Here is a 22811-nt window from a genome sequence, read left to right as displayed (position 1 = left end):
AGTTCACCTATTAATAACCCTGTATTAAAATATCTGTCTTCAATACCACATGAGTGCAGTGTTTCGTGGCTCAGAGTATCTAAATCGAGCCAGCGAGCCGGTGGAAAGGGAATGAATGGATGCACTTGTCGCATGCGGCTTCGCTTATCACCAATGTAGTATAACGTCGGTGCATAGTCGCGGTGTAATACCGTAGCCAAAATTTGTAACATAATTCCAACGCTACAGCATTTATTTATACAGCTACGGTGTTTACATGAGAAGGTAGCGCAGCGCCATCGCGTCGCTTGTAGGTGTTAGGCGAGCGATGGTCGAGTCGGTCCGTCCGTCAGTCGCGCCGCGCGCACCGAGGTCTCCGCTCCTCTCGCCGAGCGCCATCCTCCGCGTCCGCAACCGCCCTTATCAAAACATTCCCGCATTGGGATCGATCAGCACGTCTACGCTATCCGTGATAACGCGTACGACCCCCGGATGACGTTGCGGCTCCAGTGCCCCGTTCAAACAGTGTTGTGACTTATGCCTTGTGATTATCAGTTATCGGATTATTGTTTACGATTTATGTTTTGATTCATCGTATTACAAGCGCAGCAGTAAGTACAATTCATGAAATATATTCGTATTTATAAATATTTTCTAATAATATACGTAATTTAAAAAAATAAAACTCTATTATTAAATAAAAATAAGTTATAATTTTAAGATATTTATAAGTGTTTTACAATTAGAAAAACATTTATATTATTACTGCTTTTCATTATTTTATTTACAATTAATATAATTAAATGCTAATGCTAGTTAAAATATTGCATATTATTTGTTTTTGTAATAAAAAAAATATCATCCCATTTTATTATATAAAATGTAATATTGCCGCCTTTATATTTTCTGATTAGCAATACGTTCATAAGATTCAATCGATTTTTATAATAGACAATTATTACCTTTATAAAAAATTACCAATAAAAAATACTAAATTGATAAAAAAAAACGTGTTTGTAAATGTCTCAAGTAAATAAGTAAGGCAAAACCAATCAAGTGTCGCTGTGATAATTTCTCACTCTGACCATGAAACTTGAATTTCCGTGTTAAGATAAAGGTTACACATTCGTTCATGTTAAAGAAAATCATTACAATTTATCTTAGCAACCTTATTAAATATTAAATTCGAAAGATCGTCTGTTGTTTCTTCATCAATTACTGATATAAATTAGTATAAATGTCACTGTAGTCACAGAATGGAACGTAGAATACTTTTTCCATTATTAAATAAGATACATGTAAAATATTCTTCTAGTGAAGCTTAATATGGGATAAAATATATTAATGAAGTTACGAAAACGCAATTAGATTGAAGAAATATTTTTATTTCCAAGTCTAGTCGAGACAAAAGACATATCCGCTGGAAGCAGCGAGAGGATCAAAAAAACGTGTGTATTTTTACACACAAACGCAAACGTTAAAAGAGTTACCGAAAAGGAAAGCAGATGTGGAGAAAACAAGCTGATTTCAGTCAACGCTATTCGCTTTGTTTACTCGTTTTAGTGCTAAAACAGGAACAGATCCAATGACTTCCAGCAAGGAGTGTAATATAATTAAGAAACCCTCCTTAAATCAGGGGAAACTAATTTATTTAACACGTTTAATACTGATAATGATGATCTAAGCGAAAATTTAATTTGGTTTTAGCCTTTGCATATTCTTATCTTCAAATATTGGGTCCTTTTCTAAAGATCTCTTACGAAGGAGCGTTAATCCAAGTTACATTATTGACGTTCATTTGTGTTTGTAACGCTCGTACTTACAATATATGTATCTGTGTGTGTGTGTGCGTCGATTAAAACAGTAGTACAGGCAACAAAAAAATACAAATTAAATATTGCCTTTGATTTTAAGTTTTACGTGAAGTGAATAGACATATACCGATTCTAAGAATTTGTTTTGTATTTTGAATAAATAACAATTGTAAGCTAACAATACTATTTAAAACAATTGTCGTAAACAATTTTGTGTTGAATTAAATCAATGTGGATCAGTATCATTATATTTTGCACTCAAGATATGACACACATTGACAATCGTCCTCCTTTAGAACCATTTGAATTTAATCGCCTTCATGATAAGGGGTTTTGTCAAACTTAATTTCCTCTATAAAACTATAACCATTGTTGATTTAACAATTCAATTTTGCTTATGAGGACATCCCATGCCTTTTTTTCAATATCAAATCGATAATGACTGTGACAGAAAAAGTGAGAAATTAGTATTTAATTAAACGCCCGCTAAATAGTTAATATTTATAATTAAGCCCGTTCAATAGCCATTAACTATGATTAAATAATCATTAGTTACTACGAAAATCCAAAAAGACTAATTACATGCAAGGAACATCACAAAATTACTAAAATTAATCTCGGATTTCAATATAAACATATAAAATTATATTTATCGTCGGGAATACCACGTGATAACGCCTTTATCGAAGCACTCCTAACGACTTCGCCCATACTTTATAATAAACTACTATAGCCGTGATTATCCTACCGAGAGTCTCAAGTTTCTGAACACGACGGGGTTTTTATATAGAGTCAACTAAGTACGGAAGCTTAATGATATGAAATAATGATAAACCTAATGATTACTGAGGTCCCGTTATATGACTACTTGATCTTACAATAAATAGCTTAAATCATTCATCATTCCAGATAGTTCTAAAGAATTTAAGTGTTCAACGTTTTTCTATCTAAAAACAAATTAAACTCTAAATGACGATCTCCGTGGTCGAGTGATGTGTACACCGGTTTTCATAGGTACGCCATCTCGAGGTCCCGGGTTCGATTCCCGGGGGAGTCTATGTAGATTACCATTAGTTTTCTATGTTGTCTTGGGTCTGTTATTTGTGGTACCGTCGTTACTTCTGATTTTCCATAACACAAGTGCTTTAGCTACTTACATTGGGATCAGAATAATGTATGTAATGTTTAATTGATGATTTATTTATAAACTCTAAATGTCTTAAAAGAAAACTTCGTTGTGTTAACTAAATGCATGAGTTATAATTGACAAAAAGTATTCTCTACGCAAATTGGAGCACATTAAGATGTGCCCGCGATAGCCAGCACCGCGCGGACGCATATGCGACCTGGATGCCACCCGACCATTGCACGAAATAATCCGGTCACTACATCAACGCAGCTGTTATTAAGCATAGCTGGCCAACTCATAGTATTTAATTTCATTACTCATTCAGTTATTAAATATTTATGAATATCTTAAGACTGAAAAGCTATTTAATAAAAATCTTTTAATTATTTAGGTACATTTATTTTGCTATTAATCGTTGATGAAACATAGACGATATCTCCTAATTTGATCATTTGAAAACGTTCGTGTCTAATTTAATTTGCATTTGAAAACGTACAGACGTACATTAATGTATTTATTTTTAATTATGATAATATAAATATTAACATACTTTTCAGGTCTTAGACGTATATACGGCTCTAAGTACTTTATATGATTTTATAAAAATAATGTTTCCCAGACCGAATTTCGGTCAATATAATAATATCAATGATTATATCCATCGCATAGGCAAAATCTCCTGTTATCCACATAAGTGCGTTCACTATTCCTTGGAGAGAGAAGACAAAGCTGTACTTGCTTCTCAAAGCACATTGCCAGAAAAGCATAACAAATTTTATTACCCTGTTTAACGGAAATATCTAAGTAAACCGAATCAAGAACCTCAAGAAATGCCGTACAAACTGATAACTACACATGAGATAGACACAAACGGTCCGTAGAATTTAATACGATACATGTATTTTGTTGCTGAATTTTTATTCCCCACCGACTACGTTCTGAGCCGAGGTGCAATCTCGTAGGAAACACCCTCAGGACGAACGTCTCGAGCTCGAATGGGCTCAAATTTCAAGGCTGAGTTTCGTACCCGCCCCAACGTCAAGTAACGCTGTAAAGGCCAGTAGTAACAACACTACTTACTACATACACGATACAAAAGTGATTTCTTATTCCGAAGCATTTTAACGACAACAACAACTTATAAACATCAATTGCGTGCATACATATAAGTGCTATAATTATAAATTGTGAACAGAGGTACACTGATCATTCACTCGCATAAAAGAACACAATAGAAAAAGAAATTTATTTTGTGGAGATAGGTATAAGATAATGAGACGCAGTGACACAATCAAAAAAATACTATATTTCATATGACGTATGGTCTAAATTAGATTAATTTATGTATTGAAATGCGATCGTTTTAAATCGCATTTATACCCTAAAAATTAAACCAATTTTCGACACATTAGCACGTAATACTATAAAAATATAGAACTTCCAAGTTTCTCTTATGTTGTATACATGAGAAGTTTTTTTTATTTAAATATACGAGAAATTCTTATGAATAATGTACTTGCATGTTTCTGACGTATTATTATTATGTACTTGAAACGTGATTTTCAACTTCTTAAATATAAAAATGATATGGAAATTTCGATCTAGTGATGAGATTTAATAATTAAATACTCTATTATTATTGTTGTTCGTACCTGGTGGTAATAATCTTTTCCTAAATTTAGATTATCGATTTATTATTTTTTAGACTTACAATATAACCTTTAAATATGAAAAGTCAGTGACCTCTCAACCCTTTCATGTAAATAACTTTCATGTAAGGCGGTAAATAACTTCATAGTCAAAACTTTCATCGTATTCGGTTTCAAACTCATTCAATGCGTTTTTACGTGATTTATGCAAACGCAGACAGCTTTCTTTTTATTTTTTCTTTGAATAGAAATAATAATACGACGAGGCACGTCGCGTTTTGTTATTGTAATATTATACAAGTGGTTTACGAATGCCGAAAATGGTACCAAATCTTTGATATTCCTCGCATATAAAATATACAAGACGTATTCGTATCATATACGTATTATAACATCAAAACACATTAATTTATTTTGATTTTATTTTTAATTCAATTTTGATTTATTTAATTTTATTTTGATTTGATTTTGATTTAATTTTTATTTTACTTTAATTTAATTTGTATATTTATTCTGAATTAATTAAATAATAAATAATTTTAAATTTGCACTGTAACTGTAACTATCATTACTTATAAAATAAATATACATACTCAATGAATGTTATGTACACTTGTAATTGACGTACATATCAAACTTTAATATAACTTTTAAATTTCAATAAAAATGTTTGTAATATGTATGTTGTAAGTGTGCTTAAATAAATAAAAAAAAAAAAAAAAAAAAACACAAACTATCTCAGTATACTATTACATGTAAATTATGTCTTTTAATAATAAAACAATCATGATTATATTTTCTTTATCGTCCAGTATATTGGTCAAGTAAAAACCAGAGTGCGATATACGAATCATAGAACCTAGTACTTATACCATAAACTAGATAAGAATAGCTTACAAATAGATATCAAGTGTGTTTACCTCTTTATTCTCATAACTAGGATAGTTCGGTCTTACATACATTGTTGCGTAAAATAACTTATTATTTATTCAGCGTTTCTTATTCTGGAATTGTAGCGCATCTTTCAAGTTTAACTTTATGTATGAGAAAGATCTCGAGCTACGAATAGCTATACGTTTTAACCGGGAATATTTTAAACTCTAAACTATTTCTCTGTTCTTGTATGTGTTTGAATAAACGACGTTTAAGTGTATCTGCGCGTCTTAAGGATGGATACTTTTTAATACAGTTTTAAATAAATAAATCAAGCGGTTTAGCTGTATTACAGCAACTTATATATTGTTTAGTATTTGTAAATGTAATTCACTTGGTGGGAGGGCTATAGGCAAGCCTGTTAGGTTCATCACACGCATCAGAACTTCTCCTGCTTAACAGCAATATGAGCCAGAATGAGCCATCTTTACTAACATGAGATTTACCATCTTAACACCCAAGGTTGGTGGCGTATTGGTTATGTAATGAATGGTATATATTTCTTAAAGCGCCAATGTACATAGATTGGTGACCAATTACTATCAGATGGCCGATTCCCGTTCACCAACATTGACTGCATAAAAAATAAAACGACCAAGTATTACTTTGTAAAGTCGTAAGTAACGTGAAGGTTGGCATAAGTTTCTTTCGAAATTACAAATTGTATGAGTTAGCACCCCATTAACATCATACAAGAAAAATATTATCACTTAACATTTTTACTTTAACATTGTAGGAGGCGACTATAAATTCTCATATTTATTTCCAACGCAATATCAATTAGCAGTTTACTTATCCGATTCTGTATTTATAAGTCGATAAATTTACATTAAAAGTATATAAATTCCTATTTATTCTGCGGTCTCGAAACCATTTAATTACTTTGCATAATGAGCCCGTGGACGAGATGTATGAACATCTCAAATAATGTTTTCGAAAATAAAACGAATTGTGAACACCAGACTGGTTCCGTGTAACTCCGGAAGCGGACTGGTTCTGCAGACTTAAAACACATGAGAATTAATTGATGTTTCAATTTTAATAATGAATTATGATCTATAACTTTCATTAACGTATATAACTTTAATCACTACATAGTATAAAACAAAGTCGCTTTCTCTGTCCCTATAACTCTATGTATGCTTAAATCTTTAAAACGAGGCAACGGATTTCGATGCGATTTTTTTTTAATAGATAGAGTGATTCGAGAGGAAGGTTTTTTGTATATAATACATGAACAATATAGTAAAGAAACACTGATCATTTTAAAAGTTTCTAATATGATGTCGTAAATAAACAAATCCTGTAGTACATTTAGTATCAGCTTGGCACTCGAGGATAGCTGGGGTAGGTCCCTAGTTAGCGTATATATTATTGTCGTCGAACGCGAATTTGTTATTTTTCGTATGTATTACGTATGTATAACATAGCTTTCACTTGATAGGTACTAGTTATATACCATCACGCAACATTTAGGTAACAGTTTAATAATTTCTCGCCTTATTACGCTAAAGGTTCATTTAAATAAACCGATTAACACTTATTACTTAATGAATAAAACGATGACATGAAAGCTATTAAGAATTATTTATTTCGCAATTAATAATTTTAAATTATCAGAAATGAAATTTGTTATTTTTATATCTGTGGTTCTCAAATATGATTATAATTTACGATTTTAATTATGAAATTGGTCTGCCTCTAAATTTAATTTTACAAATGATTTACAAATAACTACTTTAAACTACATATATTACGACTGTTATTATTAACACGTTTGTAAAAAAAATTGGAAATTTGAACTAACCAAATTGTACTCGATTGGAATTTTGAAATCGTTATTTTAGTAAATAAATTAAATATAAAGATACCACTTCGAAATATAAACACTACCAAGACAAAGAAACAAGAACTCAAAATACAAACTCACTATGATTTAAATCGCGTATTAATTGTTTAATTAAAATTTTAAAACAAAGAAAGTATTCCTTAATAACATAGTCACTTAAACATTCGCCATAAAAACCTCAAGCAAAAAGTGAAAACGTGTCTATAATTAATAAGTAATTATAAAAGGGTTTTAAATATTTTAAAAACTCAATTCATTTCGTGACCATGAAGCGTAACGAACGGCTTATGATAATTGCCATAATCGCTGGATTCTTCATCTCACATGTGAAACTAATCACTGACGCGAGTTCCGGATGAGTATAACATCTCGTGATCTGATCTACTAGCATTGTAAAAGTAAATTGCGTTTCATTCGCTGTCACTATCCGATCAATATCATAAAGCGATACAATATCATAAAGCGTATTTAAAGTTATAGATGTTTTTATAACAAACGATGAATGGTTTGTGTGACTAAAAATAATGTCACTTGTGAGATGACGACAGAGAAGTATGGAAGATAAAGTCATGCTGCGACGCCCCAAAATATATTTTAAGTAAAGGCAGCTAGATAATTATGACGTAGCTCGGGTAAAAGAAAAGAAGGGGGGGGGGGGCTTATTTTACCCACGGATGCTAAAGAGTTTTGGAGATATCTCAAGAACTCGCTTTGATTGATATATATGTTTCTGCTTTTGGCAGGCCACGTAAAAGATTATGTCTGTTTACGTTAAAATCTTAAAACTCCTAAATATCAATTAGGTACATACCAGTGTGTTGTAAGCTATCTATAATCCAAATTTCATTCAAATCTGTCTAGCCGTTCATGAATGATTCAATTCAAACGTCGAAAAATACAATCTTTCACATTGATTCTATCATAATATGTGGTTAGAATGTTTACTATGATACAGATAGTAAAAATAATCACCTTAACCAGTACAGGTCAAAATATGTTTTCGTGGCAGGAAATAGTCAGAGATATCACTAACGACGCACCGCTTTATTACTAGTGATTAAAATTCGAGCTTGGTGCATTTGATTTCCCTCCTTAGCATTGGTCGAAGTCACTTAGCTTTGATATTCGGTTTAAAAATATCTAATCAACTCAGAGGTACAATGACCTATGTTCAAAGATGCCCAGTTCCAAAGCCGGTACATTAATGGCATTACAAAAATAATAAACACTTTTGTTTGCGTTTATAAATGAAATTTCTTTGTTCGATTTTCAAAAGATGCTGTTGAAGGGAATGCTTTTATTGAGACATTTTTTTTAGGAGATCGTAAAAGGCTTATCTATGAGTAGGTGGAAGCACTCGTGAAGGGCATTTCTTGTCAATGGCAGTGTCCGCCTACGACGCGCGTGCGCCGGCCGCCCGCCCACGCTCTTATAAATTGTTCGCTTAACAGTACCTACGACAAATTGCCTGTGTAATAACTATGATAGCCCTTTTATTATAATAAGACTGCTTTCTTCTTGCAATGGAGATAGCACCGCGTGAGCGTTTGCATTACTTGTTTATATATAAGTTACTTACTTATTATAGTGTTTGGAATCATACTCGAATGTTATTAGCGCGTCGTATGTACAAGTGCCGGATGAAAGTCTGCCACACTTTTATCTACCTTCCCATCAAAAACAGCTTTAACTAGCAGTGTGACATTTACAAGCTGTAGATATTAGTGTTTGTATAATCAAATAATTTAACACTTTAACACGCGTTGCAATGAATTTTAATATAAGATAAAATTTTACATAGCCATTTTTATTCGACTATAATAATCACATACATAAATGTATAAATCATAGTTCAACCACAAACTGTGTACATATTACATTTGGCTTAACGAGAATTTATATACATTTTAAGTATAAGGATCGAATACACGCGATGTCTTAAAGAAACTTCTGTTATTTTGTCGCATTTAAAAACTGCAATTACGAATAATTGCGAAGATGATCGTGTACTTGTGTAACTATTTCGTTTTGCAACGTATTGTCCAATGACGGCGGCAATTTCGGAGCTAGCATGTTCATTGGCTACAGGCTAGCTACATACCGACGTCTCCGGGAACTTGTTGAGGTAAAATAATGTTCTTGTTTAAAGTTAATAACGTTTTCCGATGTTTGAGTTAATCGAGAGGCTTTGCGTGTCCGCAGTAGGTTGTCTTAACAATCGACCATTACAAATTTTGACGACTAGAATGTAGTCCCTGAAGCAGAATTACATTTAGTTGGTTTCCTTGAACACGCTTGGGTATATTATTTTCTTTGATTAAATTGTCAATTCATATTGTATCTTAACTTAATATTCTAAATTCGAATGTATATTTGTAAGTTACGTTTTAACGTCTTAACTACCCAACTCATCATCATTAACTTTTGGATATATGGTGTCAGTTGTGCAAAAAAGAACAAAGGGTTTATAATACTACCCCCTCCCCTTCTTTACAAGCTTGCGTAATGAAAACATTAAGATTTAAAAGACAACAAAAATTTTGATGTTTGTCAATGTGGACCTTTTTTACTTAAATGAAAGATACAGGCAGGCAACATAATTTTAAAATCGGTAACCATTAAAACGAATAAAAAAACATAAGTAAAAAAACCCATCGAAATAACAAGTTTCAAATATAAATACGAGAAAAAATAACTCCGAATAAGATTTTGCATGTTTTATTGAAAACGAACAAAAAAGAGTATAAGGTCACTTGATAGTAGTTTTTTGCCCCGACAAGACGAGAAATATTCTCCCTTTATAGACTGAGTGTTCGAAGAAGATAACTAATTAAATTAATCCCGTATAATTTGCAACGCATTCTCACTCAAAGGCCGTCTGAGACATTTTTCTTCTAAGTAAATGCGCCAGGATAATAAGAGTTCATTTTTAGCGTGCCTGTCATACTCGTGCGAGCAATCTTGCGCGAGATCACTTGATACTGTCACCCTAATGTTTATTCTCCAGAAAATTTATCTTGTCGCTCTTAAAATAACACAGAAATAAAATAAGGCCTCAACACCTATTTGATCAAATGATAAAGTACGTTTTCGAATGTTTATCGATAAAGAGGGACTTAAACGAGTTGAACATTTCATTGTAGATTAATTGCAAACGCTGGATAACACAAGGATGTGCTAGTGACGAGATTGAACCTCACATCATTAACCAGCAAAATAGATATATATTGTTTAAAAATACATTAAGTATTTGGGAGGATACTCCCAGAATAACCCGCATAATAATTACTAGCCCAAGTTCATTAAATGTCCTGATGTATGGGTTGTTTTGTGGTAGTTGAGACGAATCATTCAGAAATACGCGTGGACCCGCAGAAATAATATATTCTTAATATTGAAAGTCTCTAAAATCTCGTCTTTGATTAAGTTTTTAATTAAATAATACGATATATTCCTGACCAATTGTTTCATCGCAAGCCTAACTCATAGAAACTACACTATCAATAGCTATTATCGTACAAAAATGTGAGCACAAACACAGGTGTTCTGTGCATTCCCTCACTCTCCAGGAAAAGGTCAGGTGTAAAGTCATTTTACTTATTTCTTAGCATTATTTACTTCTCAAAGCATTCCAATGAGTATAAACATTGGGAACTTTTTAGCTTCGGGCTACCACAGATAATTTATAGACCGAAAAATCTAATAAACAGGAATTTGCACCAAGACCTCAATGTATACAGAACCAAACCAGCCAGGGAATGAATTGCTTTTTGCCAATTCTAGTATACCGGTCTCCAATTTTGTCTTTTGATCCCGATGAGTCGCTTTCCTCGCTCAATATGATACTAAACACTTTTGCATTTTAAAATATAATTTAAGGTTGAGTCTGAATTAAAAATTGCAAGAAACTTCTTTCAAAGATCTAGTAAAAACATTTTTATATAGAAACGATTAAAGTAAAATAAATTAGAAGCGGTCAAAAGCTGTTTTGTCCTTACCGTCGCGTCTCAAAAATGTAAAAAGTTTTTAATGTAGTTTTTATGCCTACGCTTTTTTGTAAATATTCTTTTTTAAAATTATTATTTGATAAATATTGTGTAATGTGTTAATGCATGGTGAAACTACCTGTAAATAGTGACAAGATAATTTTGAAATGTATTTTTTTATGTAATATTGTATCTACTGTTGGTTGTCCTACTGAAACAAAAAAAAAAAGTTTTTTTTTTTAACTAAAATAAAATAAAACATTTAAACTAAATTTCTATTTTTTTTTAACTATAATGGAATAGACTTGTCCAAGGACCGGAACAAGTATTGCAACGTAATGAACAAAAGTATTTAACAGCGCTCGTTCGTTGAGTATTGCAATATTTTAATATGAATAATCGCGTAATTACTCTTGCTGTCTATCATGCTTAGCGAATAGGTTCCCGAACTTCGCCGGTTGCCATTGGAAACGTCTTTGCCGCCCTATTGTCCTGCGTGAATGGCGATAAATTCTCTACGTGATGGAATTTTTATACATCCGATTTCCTCACGCTGACAGAATTACGATTGTTTAAATAATCACATAGATTAATAAAAACTTTACAAATCTACATATTTAATTTTATTTGGTATGTTTTACATAACGTGGTTAATTAATCTGTATTTGTTAAATATTACTAAATATTGAATGATGATTATCGTTCAGCTCAAAGTATCATTGTATTCATTAGCATAGAGCAACTAATTTGATAAATAAACAGTACGTCATTGAAATATGTTTTTGTTTCATTTTTCAGTCAAGCGTCGCCTGCGCACGCCGACCGTCTGCTCCATGAGCATTCCTGGTATGAGGTGAGTCATGCTACTATATTTATAAACTATGCACTCTCTATGTTTACACCATACTAAGATTTATCGTTCAATAAGTTGAAGCGAAGAAGTAATACGCCATATCAGAAAAGTCAAGGAACTTTTTATTAGGAATGTGAAATAACAAAAAATATATCAAAAACACTTCTCTTCAAGTCGAAGTCCTTTAATTATATTTGCAAAAAATATGTTAATTGGGTACATATAAAAAGTTTGTAAGTAATCCGAGTGCTGGACACATATTAGGCCAGTTGCGCGTGAGCTTACTATTAGCAAAGAATCCCCGAGCCTATGTGTTGTTTGCGGCGCGCACCTGCCTCGCAACTCGATGTCAATGCCCGTCAAACGCGGCACTAACTACTTATACATCGCCACTCACATATTACAAACAAAAGCTGTGTGTGCAAACACTACCTAATTGCATAACACATCCCTCAACACATACATATTTCCAGTGATGATTTTTAATTATATTGAGAAGGTCGTAAGTCTTTGTATTATCATGATATTGACAAGTTTACATTTTTCTTTTTTTTATATCTTGTGAAGACATAAAATTCATGCTTATCGGTGAAACTTGTAAGCGTTGATAGCTATATAATAATGCATATATATATTAAAACTTTAGAAACGCGCTGTGTAGTCTGACATAAGCTTTATATATTTTGGTTACCTACCCAGTACCTTGATTATTGAAATAGACAATACAAAAAAACTCGATTAAATGAAAAAAATTTAATTAACCACATTTTTCAATGTTTTCCATGAGAAAAAACAATTTATTACGGATTAGTCATAATTCATAACTAGCTTACTTGAAGATACATATATCTGTAATATATAATTTGTATATACGTTACGGTAACTAAACGTTTTATATACAAAACGAGTAATTAAAACCTTAACAGTTATTCACACATGACACAAGACGGGGTATCCGGCAGTGCGACATTTAATCCGCTATAAATTCTAGTAGCGAAAAACAAAGTAGGTGCCCATTGCCTACTTAGATGTTCTTAATACTCGCTGCGTTGGCGCCATTAAGATGAACGTAATTACTGAGCACGTAAACAAATCGACTCTAGGAATGATGGCGTGCACGGTATTTCCATTCGCACAAAGGAATCTTAAGTGTACAGTAATCTAGGAATCTTAAGCCGGTAGGATTCGTTGGGTCCGTCAGATGTGCGTGTTGCTTGAATGCCTCGAATTATGCAATTACCAGAGAACGGTCAGTCGTTGACGCATTCAGAATTTAGTTCAGTAATGCAAGCTCCGTATTCATTTGTTTCAACCGTTGCCATAGCAACGTTACATAAATATTCAACTATGTGTAATAAATGCGTGATTACACAATTACTAACAAACCCCAACATATATGATCTTCCCTGTTAAATAATATATTAAAACTAACCCGCCCCGGCTACGCACGGGTACAATGCTGGTACTAAATATACTACAGAATTTATTTATTTACGAAATCACATTAGAAACTTCTAAAATTTTCAGTATTTCTTTATGATATTGTCCATGTATTATATACAAAAACCTTCCTCTCGAAACACTCGATCGCTTAAAAACACATCAAAATCCGTAGCGTAATTTTAAAGATCTAAGCATACTTACATAGAGACAGACAGCGGTAAGCAACTTGTTTTATACTATGTAATGATTTTAAACATATCTCTTAGTCATATTTTATTAATTCATTAACTAACCGTAATATATAAACAAACGCATCACGAACGAACGTTATTGGTATTTGTAACGCCTACAATTTTTCATAGAAAGCATTAATATATCTCTCACCGTTGAGGCAACGTTCGTAAAAAACGCATTCGCTCGACCGTATATTCGTAGATATTACTCACAAAATTGGCCTTCAGGGGAAACCCTTGAATTTTAACGAGTTCATTCTAAAAATTGGTGAAACGATCTTTGAAATCGGACGAACTATGATGATGTTTATTCAGAGTTATAACATGTCTTACGTCGTTGTTCGTCGCTACAATATATCTGTGAATTTAATCTTTCAATTGTTTAAAACGGAAAAAATGATGTATAGTACACATCTTAGATATAGCATCGGCATATTCAATAAAACCGATTACTGCCGATTTATACAACCAATGGAATCAGCTCCCTATCGCGCCATGGACGCTATTCGTCGCTATAGATTCCCGCGTCAGTTCAACACGAGAAAACAAGTGTACATGCACTTGTTTTCTCGACGTGTCAAGTTGATGAATATATTCGGTCGATTCATATTACAAGCTAGGTTTGTGTAAGATCATATTCACACGAGAAGTAAATGCTGATAATTTGGGATAGCGTTCTTAATTCGGATGTGATCGGTTTTAGGAATTTTGCCTATGCTACATCTAAGTTGTGTCGTACTGTACGAAGCGTCTAAGTTTTTCACATCTGCTCCGGGCTATGTAGTAAATAATAAATTATCTATCACTCCAGTGATTCTACCGGCAACGTTTCGCTTGATAATTAGAAATAACATTTTCCAATTAAGAACAATTAATAGCTCTGCTGCGAACCAATTATTTTTTCTTAAATCAAATTAATATAAACGTATATTATAATGCGTGTTATTTATAATAATTATTATTATTAATGATGGAAATGACGAATTTATGTCTACTGTTTTTTTTTTTTATACATAACAACTGTTGTTATTTTTATCTTGCAAAAAGTAAGAGGTTATAGATTTGCTTTTTTACGTGTATCTTACGCTATAAATACGTTGCTGATATACTATAAACTGACTTTTTTGTTGATGAGTCTCATTTAAATTTGGTTGAAATACATACCCTATTAAACAGTGATGTTTTAATTAAGCATAGCTCATAAAAGTTTATGCACTGTATGGTTGTGGTATTTTTCCGTAACAAAAAAAGATTTGTCATACTATACAAAATTATATCTATTAAAATATTTCCAGGGTATTATCAAACTTGGAAAAGAATATCAAAAATAAAATTATAACTTCTTATAATTATCTATAACACCTTCTGATACTGAAATTGCTTTTAAACTAAATATAATAAGTATCATACTTCCTTCTACATCGAGTTTAAAATATAATAACGCAATCGATTATAATAATAAGGTTGGATAATTAATAATACTGGCGCTTAGAAGCCGCACGGATTTCCGGTCAACCCGTCTAACCACTATCCATACCCACGGTGATTCACACAGCGATGAAGAATAACACCAAATGTATATTTACAAAGTAACTACGAGTATCTCTTACTATTTAATTGCAGCAGTTACGCGTGTCCGTCAAACAGAAGGACTTAATGATAGATTCAAATGAGTCGTATCTACGATGTTACCGTTATTTGTCCTCTAGCCGACAGCTCGTACTATTAAATACATGCTGCTGTTTGTATCGACTCAGTTCACTTTGTATTACTATAAACAATCTTGAGAATATAAAACACTAGTGGATGCCCGCTTCGATCGCGTTTAGGATTGTCATGTGTCAAGCAAAAAGTAGCCTATGTTTTTTCTTGGAGTTCAAGTTTGCTTCAAATTTTATCAAATTCGTTTCAGCGGTTTGGTCATTAAAGATCGACAGACAGACAGATAGAGTTCCTTTCACATTTATAATATTATTATAGATTACACAATTATATTTGATCATGCATCATTTGAAAATGCATTTTAAAAGTTTCTGGTCAGATGACAGTCACTATTCGATAAATAATTATTAGCGAATTGCGCATTTATATTTTAACTGAATTGTGAAGTAACGGCCTTAAAAATCCTGTTGGGAAATAAAAAGTTTTTGAGATTGTAAAAAATAAAGAGTAAAGTAAATATTTTATAGCCAAAGATATATGCTGAAATCTGAAATATTTTTTTTTTGTTAGAAGGATCTGATAAAAACTACCGTAAATAATTATACTATCTATGTTTTATGTGTAACAGTGATCAGACGGTGAGACGAATTCGGATCCAGAATAACTATAAAGTTTTATAAGAGATACACGTTTAGAGATAATTTGATAGTTTAATGCGTTAAATAACTGCGAATATTGTTGGTTTTTCTTTGTTTGTGTGAGAACTACATTTTTAGTAGTCGATTTTCAAGGTCACAACAAAAACAGAACAAAAAAGTTGTTTAGTGTCTACTAACAATGTTTTAATTTAATTATAAAGTTGATATATTTTCGTTCTATTAGTTCGTTTGTTTAAGCATATAAAAATAATAGTTTTAAATATTACATAATGTAACCGGGTGTCATTAATCATTATAAAAATAAGTTCGTCCAAGCCAAAAAGATTTCTAAGTGCTTTATATTCCCTTTTCGTTGAAAGAAAAAAGTCATTATTAAGTAATCAATCAAGCATCTAGTTTAATTCTGTAGTATGAATGAATATTTATACACAAATATACAAACACGCTGTAACATCATACGTAGGACTATTGTTTGATGATATTCGTATAAGAAACACAATATTTGCATATGAAAACATCGCGTGTAAACAATAAACACGAATATACTGAACTGCTTTCTGCGTGTTTATCATTGCATAATTCGTTGAATCTAATCAGCATTACGCAAGTTACAGAATACTACAATACGCCGATAATGGTATAATCGCTTTATGTAATTCTACATAATTCAATTTTGGGTTTATTTCGAATAATTGCTATAATTAAACAGATCATTTTATCGCATGTTTACTTGTAACAAATTACTTGAAATGTTTTGATCAAAACCTTCAAAATAGTCAGGCTACGAAATCCCAATATGATATTATAATGATATTCTTAATTATACTGAGTATAGTTATGACATATGTTATTGTAAAGGGCTATTATTATAACTCCCTTAAATACGTACAGCCTATTCCAATGGGAGAAGGAAAAAAGATAAACAAATCTTAGATTTACATATTTCCTGCGGTTTGCTAAAAATTCAGCTATATTGTGCTTTGAATACAACAATATTACACTTAACTACTGATTTCCACTTTAAATTCACCTCCAAAATTCCGATAATAGTTCGTCGACGCTCAAAACGCTATAATTTCGCAATTCCTTAATCATAGATTAATGAAACTCTCAAGCAATTATATCGCGTCAATTTTCTGTCAAATGTTATTGATGGCTTTTTTCCTGTATTTGGAATAGATTATACAGCTATAGTTTATATTGGAACTTTATATTTTATTGTGTTTAAATGAATAAAAAATATTCTAAATTGTAACCGTGAGTTGCCTGTTCGCAGATTAAAGTGTGTAGTGCACGCGCGATGGATGCGTGATCGGTCATCATGCGCCTCTTCCGCGGGCCGAAGCGCAGGGAAGTGACCGGGCCGCAGGGCGCGACGTCTCCGCGCGGAGACCTCGCCGCGCACACCCCGCACAACTACACGCTCGTCACCGCACTCCCCGCAATGGTCATGGAGGACGATGTCAATGATATGAAGAAAGGTACACTATTTTCAAAAATTCATGAAAAATAAGACCCAAGTTATAAATAAAAAATCCTAATGTTTAACAAATTTAGCCGTATGATTTTCTTATAAAGCTTTTGTCTTTCAGTTTTTACAACATGGGGTCGCCGCATGGGAAAAAAACTCGACATGTTGAAAAAAGCTGATATAAAAGAACCTTCTGAGGAACTAGAAAAAAATGGAAACGTAAACGATGATAGTTCCGTGATAAGTACAGGAGGGCAATATAAAAAGAAAGGAAATTGGAAAATGGGTAGAAGTAGCTCGGACTCTGCATCTTTAAAAAAGGACAATGATACGGACTCTATAAGGAGTGGCTCGAGGGATCGATCACCTAGCCCTTTTAAGTCTTTTTTTCATAGAATGGGTTCAACTGGAATGTTAAACACGTCCAAAACGCAATCTTTGAATACACCTAAAACTTCCGATAGTTATTCTCTAACGAATGGTCCTTCGCTGTATCGCAGTTGTTCTACGTCACACTTATCTACATATGTTAAAGCTGACGATCCTTCTGATGATATAGATCTCCAAAATACAAGTCCTGACAAAACATCTCCTTCTAAACAGAAACATAACCTATCTGAAGATAATTTAGTAGGTTCATCGGCTAAGGCCATTAGTTGTGATAATATTCCTAATAAACTAGATGGGAGCCAGAATACAGGTTCGTGTAAGAAACCCAATTTTCCATACGCCTTTTTACGATCGAAACTATCAGTTTTACCTGAAGAGAATAGTATGGCTTCACAACATAGATCTGTATCCGTCAGACAGAGCTTTTCAGAAAGGATAGACCGCAAATCGCCTAAATTTCGAAGAGAAAGAATATATTTGCCAAATTCTAGATCAGAAGAACGATACCAAAGCAGTGATAATATATCCGTCCATGAAGAAAGCATACTTATGAATACAGGGCTTAGAAGCAATTGCGAATTCGCTAGAAGTTCGATGAGAAGCATCCATGACACGGATATAAACTCATATCAAGTACGGCGTATCGAAGATATTACTCGACGGTCGTCTATGATATCTCAAAAGGGGCCGTTTGATTATGATCCAATGTTAATGCCGAGAAATAGAAATAGTTTGCCGGTATATGAATATAATACATTAGGATCTTCACAGGATATTAAACCAGACCTTGCATCTTCAACTCAAAGTATACACCAGGAAGTGCTTCAAACTCACCGTCTCAGCAACTATGTTAGCTCAAACGAATCAGGATACGACAGCGATGGAAGACCGACGGATGAGCATATAAATCATTCTCCTCCGGGCTACTCATCTAATATGAAAACTTCAACTAATACTCTAAATGGAGAATTAAATCACAGTACGTTTTCACGGCAGTTGAGTTTAAATCATAAGATAAACATGAACAGAGCTCAAGTTCCGACTAGAAGAAGTTCTACTCCATGCGCATTGTTTCCTGTTGAGAAAAACATATCATATGAAAATGAAAATACAAATAAATACAAGAACAACGAATCAAATCACCACATTATGGTTGATTATAATGACGCTAAACCACCGCCCCTACCAAAGAAAACCATCAATAAAAAGATACCTTACATTTACAAAACAATCACTTTAGACGAACGAGTGCAAACTAGAAAAATTAAATTATTGCAGTCACAATTGGTATCGATCGATCATTCTTCAACGCCGAATCTTAGTGAGAGTTTATTAAATATGTCTGAAGACGTAATTGATGCACAACAAATTCATGAAACGGATATTCTAGGTCGAGGTCCTTGTACAAAGAGATTCAGAAAAATAAGACTATTAAAATCAAGACTCGATGAAAGCTTGGGAGTTTATTTGGCACAGCATAGGGTCGATTTCGATAGTGGTGGATCAAATTATGAGATTCGATACATTGTGGTAAAATTGGATTTTGACGGTATAGCTCACAGAGATGGAAGACTTCGGATAGGTGACGAAATAGTTAACGTAAATGGCAAAGTATTGCGGGGGCTCTCTTCCTTACGAGACGTACAACACATAGTGAATTCTTGTTCTACTGAAGCATCGATTGAGGATGGCGCACTATTTCAGAGGTATCAAGTTGACCTTGTAATGGCCCATGACGAAATTTCTCCGATAACATTAAGTCGAATTATAAACAATCAAACTTCTGAACAAACTTCAATGCATTCTATGTCTAGCGTTCCACCGGATATTATATCGCAAACGGTACATAAACCAACATCGTCTAGCCAAATTGTAATAGAAACTCATTTTCCAACCGAAGATCATTACGCACAAAGCGCAAATTGTTCCAATGATTACTCCAACGAAAAGTCAGAGTCAAATCAAAAATGTGAAGTTGGAGTGCAAGTAAACAATAGTCTATTGTTATCAAATCAAAAAAGTGACGACGAAAAATTATTAGAGCGGAACTGTTATACGCAATCTCATCCGTCTCTGCAAAATATCACAAACATAGAAATTTCAATGAGATCGTCTCCAACTCCAAGACACTCTAATAGCAATAACTATAGACCGATATCGCTGCACAGTTCACGACCCCAACCATTACTTGGCTTACCGACGTGTAACGATAATGCAACGAACGAAATTAAAGAAAATTCTTCGCATTATATTAAAAATGCACAGAGGTTATACCAAAATCGGTCGTTTGAGAGCATACCGGAGCAATTAAGAAGTAGCAGCCGTAGTAGATTCTTCAACAGAGTCGGTTCGCAAAGATGTTCACCTAACTATAGCTCACATGTTTCCCGCCATCAAGAATACGCCAGACAGGAGAACATGCATTCTTCTTATAATACTCTGCATAGAGCTGAATTTTGGAAAGGAGCCGGTCAGAAGAGCCTCGGGTTTAGTATTGTCGGTGGAACTGATTCTCCAAAAGGGCAAATGGGAATATTTGTTAAGACAGTTTTTCCAAACGGTCAAGCGTCGGATAAGGGAACTATCTATGAAGGTATATTAATTTATCAAAGCGATTATTTCTCACGTTTATTAGTTGCAAAATTAAAACATTTGCGTTAAATTTACAGGTGACGAGATCTTGTCTGTGAACAACGTTCCAACGCGTGGACTCAGCCACGCTGGTGCAATTTCGTTGTTTAAGCAAGTAAAAGAAGGAAAAATAGAATTGACGCTTTCAAGAAGAAGGTAACTAATTAATTTTACTACATAGTACAAAACTGATCTTTTTCTGCTCTCTGTAAGCTTAAATCTTTTAAACTATGTACATTACAATAACCGTAATGTTTCAATTGAATGAATTTGAACATTCTTGACCGAAAAACCAAAAAGCTTGCTGTGTCTATTTCTCAATCTAAACGTTGCATATAGGCCCTTATTGTACCCATCTCAAGCTCGGGTGGTAGCTAGTATAACATAAATAAGGTTTGTTTTTTGTTTCAGAGCTCCTAGGTCAAGATCTGTTGAACCTCTTGGTAATTTTCGCAGTGACGGCAAGAGAGATTAATGCTAGATGAGCCAAAAGCCCCAAAGACGAACGTGTTTCATTGAGTGCAATAAAATTTAATATTTTACTTTATTATTAGGCCAAAGGCGAACAACATTTATATTACTATTTACTCTAAGTTACTTCTTAGTTATATAAGAGTACGTGGTACTATACTATGCTATAGTATGTAAGATCACGTGGTCGTCGCCACCGAGGTTCTTATCAGTGTTGATAACTAAAGTGATTAAAAATAATTTACAGATTTTAATTGTCAGCTTTATTAAAATATAATGTATATAACACGCAATTTTATATTCCTACTGTCTTAAATAATAATATATGTGTCGATATTTAATGTTAAATGTTGATAGGTATTTATAATGTGAATATCATAAGACTGTATGTAATATATACAGTTCTAAACTTATATGTTAAGTATATAATATTATAATATCCCGTTAGGAATGCTAGATCTCGTTACTCGCTATAAAATGTACGTATTTCATTAGGTGCTAAATAATAGCGTACACTTTAACTTATCTCGAATATGATAATAGAAAAACTTTAAACTTAACAATTATAGACTGATATTACAATTTTCTATAACATTTATTTGTACCTATATTCACAACCAAAGCTTAGTAATTATGTGGATATTATTTAAAATAATTTTAAACACTTTATTGCTGTGCAACAAACCGCTGGTGAAAACCATCGGCGAATCTGCTCCGTCCATTGAAATCGAATAGAGTCGACTACGGTTTTATTAATTTAAACATTGGCAACTCAACGGCGTAGGAGACAACGCGACATTCAAAACGATACAAGTGAACCGATACCATCCAAAACGAACGAAATTAAACGTTAAGGTACTTCAAACAACAGTATTGTTAAAATATTAGTTTTAAATTTTGTAAATAATTTATTAAGATACCTCCCAATGCTTCCACATCTTTAGTTGAAAATAAAACATTTATGAATATGAATAGTCTTTTATTTTATTAATTAAATATTCTAAAAGTAAAAATAAAAAATATTATAAAATATAATATTTGATAAGCGCTAAAGACATGATGAAGATATAAGGCACATCTGTAATCCAATATAATGTTTCAAAGTCCCATTTCGTCTAACAAGTCTACTTAATATCACACAAAATAGCAACGCCTCGAAGAATCCAGTGATCGGGATTCTTGACGGTACACAGCCATAACGGAGTGATGAAGGTAAGGTCGGTACGACGCGGTTTTTTATAAACTGGACACTGAAAGGCAAAAATGCATAAAGTACAATTCATTACAAGAACTATTTATCGTACAATACTTTATAAAAACTTGGTTATACACTTTTCTTATTTGAACTTAAAAAGACCTTAATTAAAAGAGTAAGAGAATTCCACAGTTGAACAGCTTTAACAGAAGAGAATTTAGTCTAAGTTTTAAGAAGAAGATTTCTGTTAACCAAAAAGTTGAGTATCATTTTATTTTTTATTTAATTCAAATACTTTATCGCAAAACACATGCGTACATAAGAGAACCCAAAAATATTTGACAAATGGTACGCAAAGGCGGTCTTATCGCTTATAGCGATCTCTGACAGACAACCTTTGGTGATAGTAACTTAGGAGGAAAACAAGTGAGTGCAGATAAAGAAAGAAAGAGGTTATAACTATA

At 32.9% G+C, this 22811-nt stretch overlaps 2 protein-coding genes across 2 annotated transcripts in view; one reads left to right on the top strand and one right to left on the bottom strand.

The window, feature by feature from the left end:
- Positions 1-283: 283 nt before the first annotated feature.
- LOC124534628 lies at positions 284-22124 on the top strand. The gene is made up of 6 exons (XM_047110612.1): positions 284-590; positions 12138-12192; positions 17466-17670; positions 17782-20643; positions 20720-20837; positions 21093-22124. The coding sequence occupies exons 3-6, from the start codon at positions 17511-17513 to the stop codon at positions 21154-21156; spliced, it is 3204 nt and encodes a 1067-aa protein (XP_046966568.1). The 5' UTR covers positions 284-590; positions 12138-12192; positions 17466-17510; the 3' UTR covers positions 21157-22124.
- The window catches only part of LOC124534548 (dynein axonemal heavy chain 8), a 40399-nt gene continuing 39704 nt past the window's right edge, over positions 22117-22811 (bottom strand). Inside the window, exon 91 of the mRNA XM_047110487.1 lies at positions 22117-22402. Coding sequence (XP_046966443.1) covers positions 22277-22402 — 126 coding nt within the window. The 3' untranslated portion in view covers positions 22117-22276. The remainder of the gene's footprint in view (positions 22403-22811) is intronic.

This window comes from Vanessa cardui, chromosome 1 (assembly GCF_905220365.1).
Source record: "Vanessa cardui chromosome 1, ilVanCard2.1, whole genome shotgun sequence".
Lineage (NCBI taxonomy): Eukaryota > Metazoa > Arthropoda > Insecta > Lepidoptera > Nymphalidae > Vanessa > Vanessa cardui.
The sequence above is the reverse complement of the archived record's forward strand: the minus strand, read 5'-3'. Positions and strand labels throughout refer to the sequence as shown.

Excerpts from the sequence above, each read along its gene's own strand:
- LOC124534628 (XM_047110612.1), top strand. The coding sequence starts at position 17,511 with ATGCGCCTCTTCCGCGGGCCGAAGCGCAGGGAAGTGACCGGGCCGCAG. Across the intron at positions 17,671-17,781 it reads TGTCAATGATATGAAGAAAG|TTTTTACAACATGGGGTCGC; the intron begins GTACACTATTTT and ends TTTGTCTTTCAG. Across the intron at positions 20,644-20,719 it reads TAAGGGAACTATCTATGAAG|GTGACGAGATCTTGTCTGTG; the intron begins GTATATTAATTT and ends TTAAATTTACAG.